At 41.7% G+C, this 3,723-nt stretch overlaps 1 protein-coding gene across 1 annotated transcript in view; it reads left to right on the top strand.

Moving 5' to 3' along the window:
* Nucleotides 1–218: 218 nt before the first annotated feature.
* The window catches only part of LOC107105249 (alpha-2-macroglobulin-like), a gene marked incomplete at its 3' end in the record, with an annotated part of 23,330 nt that continues 19,825 nt past the window's right edge, over nucleotides 219–3,723 (top strand). The window contains exons 1-4 of the mRNA XM_015405376.1: nucleotides 219–304; nucleotides 416–596; nucleotides 697–853; nucleotides 975–1,027. Coding sequence (XP_015260862.1) covers nucleotides 219–304; nucleotides 416–596; nucleotides 697–853; nucleotides 975–1,027 — 477 coding nt within the window. The remainder of the gene's footprint in view (nucleotides 305–415; nucleotides 597–696; nucleotides 854–974; nucleotides 1,028–3,723) is intronic.

Below are 3,723 nucleotides of genomic sequence, written 5' to 3'. Positions count from 1 at the left end.
ATCAATCTGACTGGATGATCTGGTGAACTGGAAAGTGACCTGAGATGAAGTGAATTGGAGCTATAGAAATAAACTGAATAGATTTGATGTATTACCCAGATATCAGCAGGAGCATAATGTGCTGTGTCATTTTTTACTCAGTGACAGTAAAGCTGGGAGGAGTTTTCCTTATCAGCATCTATTTAATAGTTACTGACTCAGGATCAGTGCAGTCAGCCATGGGTCGTCCAGGGAACCAGATGTGGACATGTACCTTGTGGGTCTTCTTATGTGGGATGTTTGTTGGTCCAACAATGGCCAGCCCGTAAGTTAAAATAAACTTTTTCTAAATATAATTAATATGGTTTAGATAAATTTTTTGTTGAATGGGTTTAAACCATCGAGATTACAGCTGTTATTGTGATTTTGTCTGCAGACATTACATGGTGACCATTCCTGCTATTCTTGAAGCTGGAACTGAGACCAAATTCTGTGCAAGTCTCATGGATCCCAATGAGACTCTGACCATGACTGTCTCTATGAGGTCTGACCAAAACCATTCAGTCCTTTATGAGAGGACCTCCAGGGAGGAGTTTCTCGAATGCATCCAGTTTCAGGTCAACTTTCAAGAAAGACTTTATTTGCATCACATAATAAAAAAACAGTTATTTGAAATTTAAAATTCAAGATTTTGATGTTTTATTCTTGCTGCTACAGGTCCCTTTACTGGAAAATGAAAAGGTGGTCATGCTTGAAGTGGAGGTACAAGGAAACACGTTTAACTCTAAAGAAGTCAGAAAAGTCATGATCAAAGTCTACCGACCAGTACACCTGATCCAAACGGACAAACCCATCTACCTCCCTGGACAGACAGGTAACTGAAATCTGTTTGTTTGTTTTCTTTGACAAACCATTAATCATGGTTTCAAATATGAATACTTTGTTCAATCACTTTTTGCCTAAAACTCTTATATAATCTCTGACGTCTCCCATAGTTCAGTTCAGAGTGGTTTCAATGGATACAAAGTTAAGACCAATTGATCAGCTGGTGAGTTGTTCTTTTTTTCCCCCAAAACTACAATGATTGGGCCTCAAAGGCTCCAAACAAAACTCACAAGTTTATTGATTAATGCTATGGATGTAATATATTGTTTCTGCCAAGTGGGCTTTATTGATCTTTTAAAAAAATTTAAGAATCCCGTGACCCAATGCTGTTAAGTCAATAAACCAAAGGAGTTAATCTTAACAAATAATCATCTATTAAAAATTTTGAAAGGTGAGTCTGGTTCATTTGAACAGTTTTGCAGGTTTCTTGTTAGCATACACTGGGGGACAGAGTGCCTTGCATTTTTTTCCCTTTGAGCTCTTTTTAACTTTTTCATGCTACAACCACATACTTTGTTTTAACTTTATCAAAACATGATGGATATTTCCCAAGATGTGTGAGAACATTCTGTGTGGCTTGATATTTAGACAATTCCTCTGAGGTTATTCCTATAGGGCAGTTACAGAGGGTTTACAGTATGTCTCTACTAGCATTGCCCATGTAGAGACACACATTTTTCTATGCAAAACAGCTCAAACTCAAAATAAACGTAAAAAAAGGGACTCGATTTTTAGAGTTTTGTCATTGTTTTATTGTTAAATGTAAGGTGCATTCTAAACAAATGCACCTTACATGTTGTAAATGTTAGTCCTATGTAGAGGGAAGCTCAGGGCGGATGCAAGGCGGCTTTTGGTGGCAGTGGGAACAGCTCAATAACGCGTGTCTACCCGGGTCAAATGCTTCGGCAAGCGACCAGAGCTGGGTTTACTCGCTGATTTATGTGATACCATTGACCGCAATATATATACGTCAACACACCGTGTCAGTCATTCACCTGCGTATCTCCGCCTAGTTTTCATTACCACACATCAAATCCACCTGCTTCAGCCTCTATTTAACCAGCCTTTAGACCGGCCATCTGTGACAGATTACTCAAGCCTTTGTTGAGAGTTCTCTATGGTACCTGACCCCTTCTACCTCTGGACTCCATGAGCCTGTCTGTCCCCACTCTGCTCTGTTTGCCTTACCTGTCATCGGACTTGGACCTGGATTTCTGCCTGTCTTCGAACCAAACCTGGAACCGTTCTGGATTTCCTTTTGGCACCTCTTCAGACTTTAAAGCCACCGGCTTTGGCTTCGTCCTCAGGATCATCCTGCCTTCCTTCGTCTGCTCGGTTCTCATCTCCTGCCTGTTCGCGGATCTCTGGGGAAGAAGTGTCTGGTGCTCTCTTGTTTGCAGCCGACCAGCTGTAACCTACCTCATCCTCTGGGCATGGACTGAACTATAAGGCCATGTTACTGACTCACACGTTCATTATAATCCTCCGCCAAATAGAGGTGGTCACTAACTTGCTGTCTCCCTCTGCAGAGGTTCCTACCTTAGATGCTAGCACTGTTCACTGCAGTCCTGTTTCTAATAAATATTTTGAGAAATTTGACTGTCTGTCTGCCTCACATGCAGGGTCCTACTGTTCTGAGCCTGACAAAATAATCTGTCCTAACATGGATCCATCGGCAGAGAAATCTTGAGTCAGGAGATATGTCTTTCGCCCTCTAAATTGTTTAAGGTTGATCCTGATCAGTGTCGGGCTTTTTTTCAGCCAGAGTGAGATTCATTTTGAGCTTCAGCTTCAGGGGTTCTGTCAAGATCTTGGTACTGATTTCTTGTCTGATTACTTATTTCACTGACCTGCTTATCTCCGCTCACTCCTTATTACTGCTCATCTGATCCACCTGCTTCAGCCTCTATTTAACCAGCCTTCAGACCAGCCATCGGTGCCATATTATTCAAGCCTCTGGTGAGCGTTCTTTAGCATACCCGTGTGTTCTGATTGCCTGATGCTGACCCATTCTGCCTGTGGACCTGTGAACCTGCCTGTCCCCATTCTTATCTGTTTGCCTGCCCTGTCTTCGGACTCTGTCGGATGCTGACACTGTGACACTTCATGTGGCAGAAACGGCCTTCCGTGCCAAATTTGTAAATATGTGACCGCTGTGATAACAAAGAGGGTCATCATGTATCCATTAGTAAAATCCATCGCCTTTGAGAGAAATTTTTTCATTGGAAATACAAACAAAGCGCTCTTAGCAAAATCCTATAGATGATAATCTGATTTCCCAGTCTCCTGAAGGCAGCATGGACTGCACCAACCCAGTTGCAGTGCCATGAATTTTTTTGCAGAAAACTACAGAAGAGTATTGCAGCCACTAAAGAAGAAAATAATCTCTAAGCTTATCCCATAATTACGAGATAAGATCTCATAATTGTAAGATATTATATTTAGGAGATCAGGAAGGACAGTCATTGCTGAGCTACGCTACATGAAACGTGGGTTATTGGATTTAATCTGCTTTCATTTCCTTTTAGGTGTGTGACACTGGGAAATAATGAGTTACCTCAATGTGGATGGAATTAGTTTTAGTTTGTCAGAATCAAGCAGTAAGTCCTTAGAAATGTTTAGGCGAAAAAGCCCACTCTACTCTGACTCGCTGGAAGTTGCAATGTTCCTGCAGGAGCCTTTAAAGCAGCACGGGATGTTTTATGGTTATAAATTAACGCATCTGAAATGCATTCCCGCTGGCTTGGTGGTGTCCCAAAGAACTGTTTGCTACCTTCTCAAAATCCTAGATCCTCATGGAGAACAGCTGAGGCTTCGTCGCTGTTTAAAACGATCTGGTCCCAACTTCATGCAGCATGT

This window comes from Cyprinodon variegatus, unplaced genomic scaffold, assembly GCF_000732505.1.
Source record: "Cyprinodon variegatus isolate N-32 unplaced genomic scaffold, C_variegatus-1.0 Scaffold2196, whole genome shotgun sequence".
In the NCBI taxonomy this organism is placed as follows: domain Eukaryota; kingdom Metazoa; phylum Chordata; class Actinopteri; order Cyprinodontiformes; family Cyprinodontidae; genus Cyprinodon; species Cyprinodon variegatus.
The sequence above is the reverse complement of the archived record's forward strand: the minus strand, read 5'-3'. Positions and strand labels throughout refer to the sequence as shown.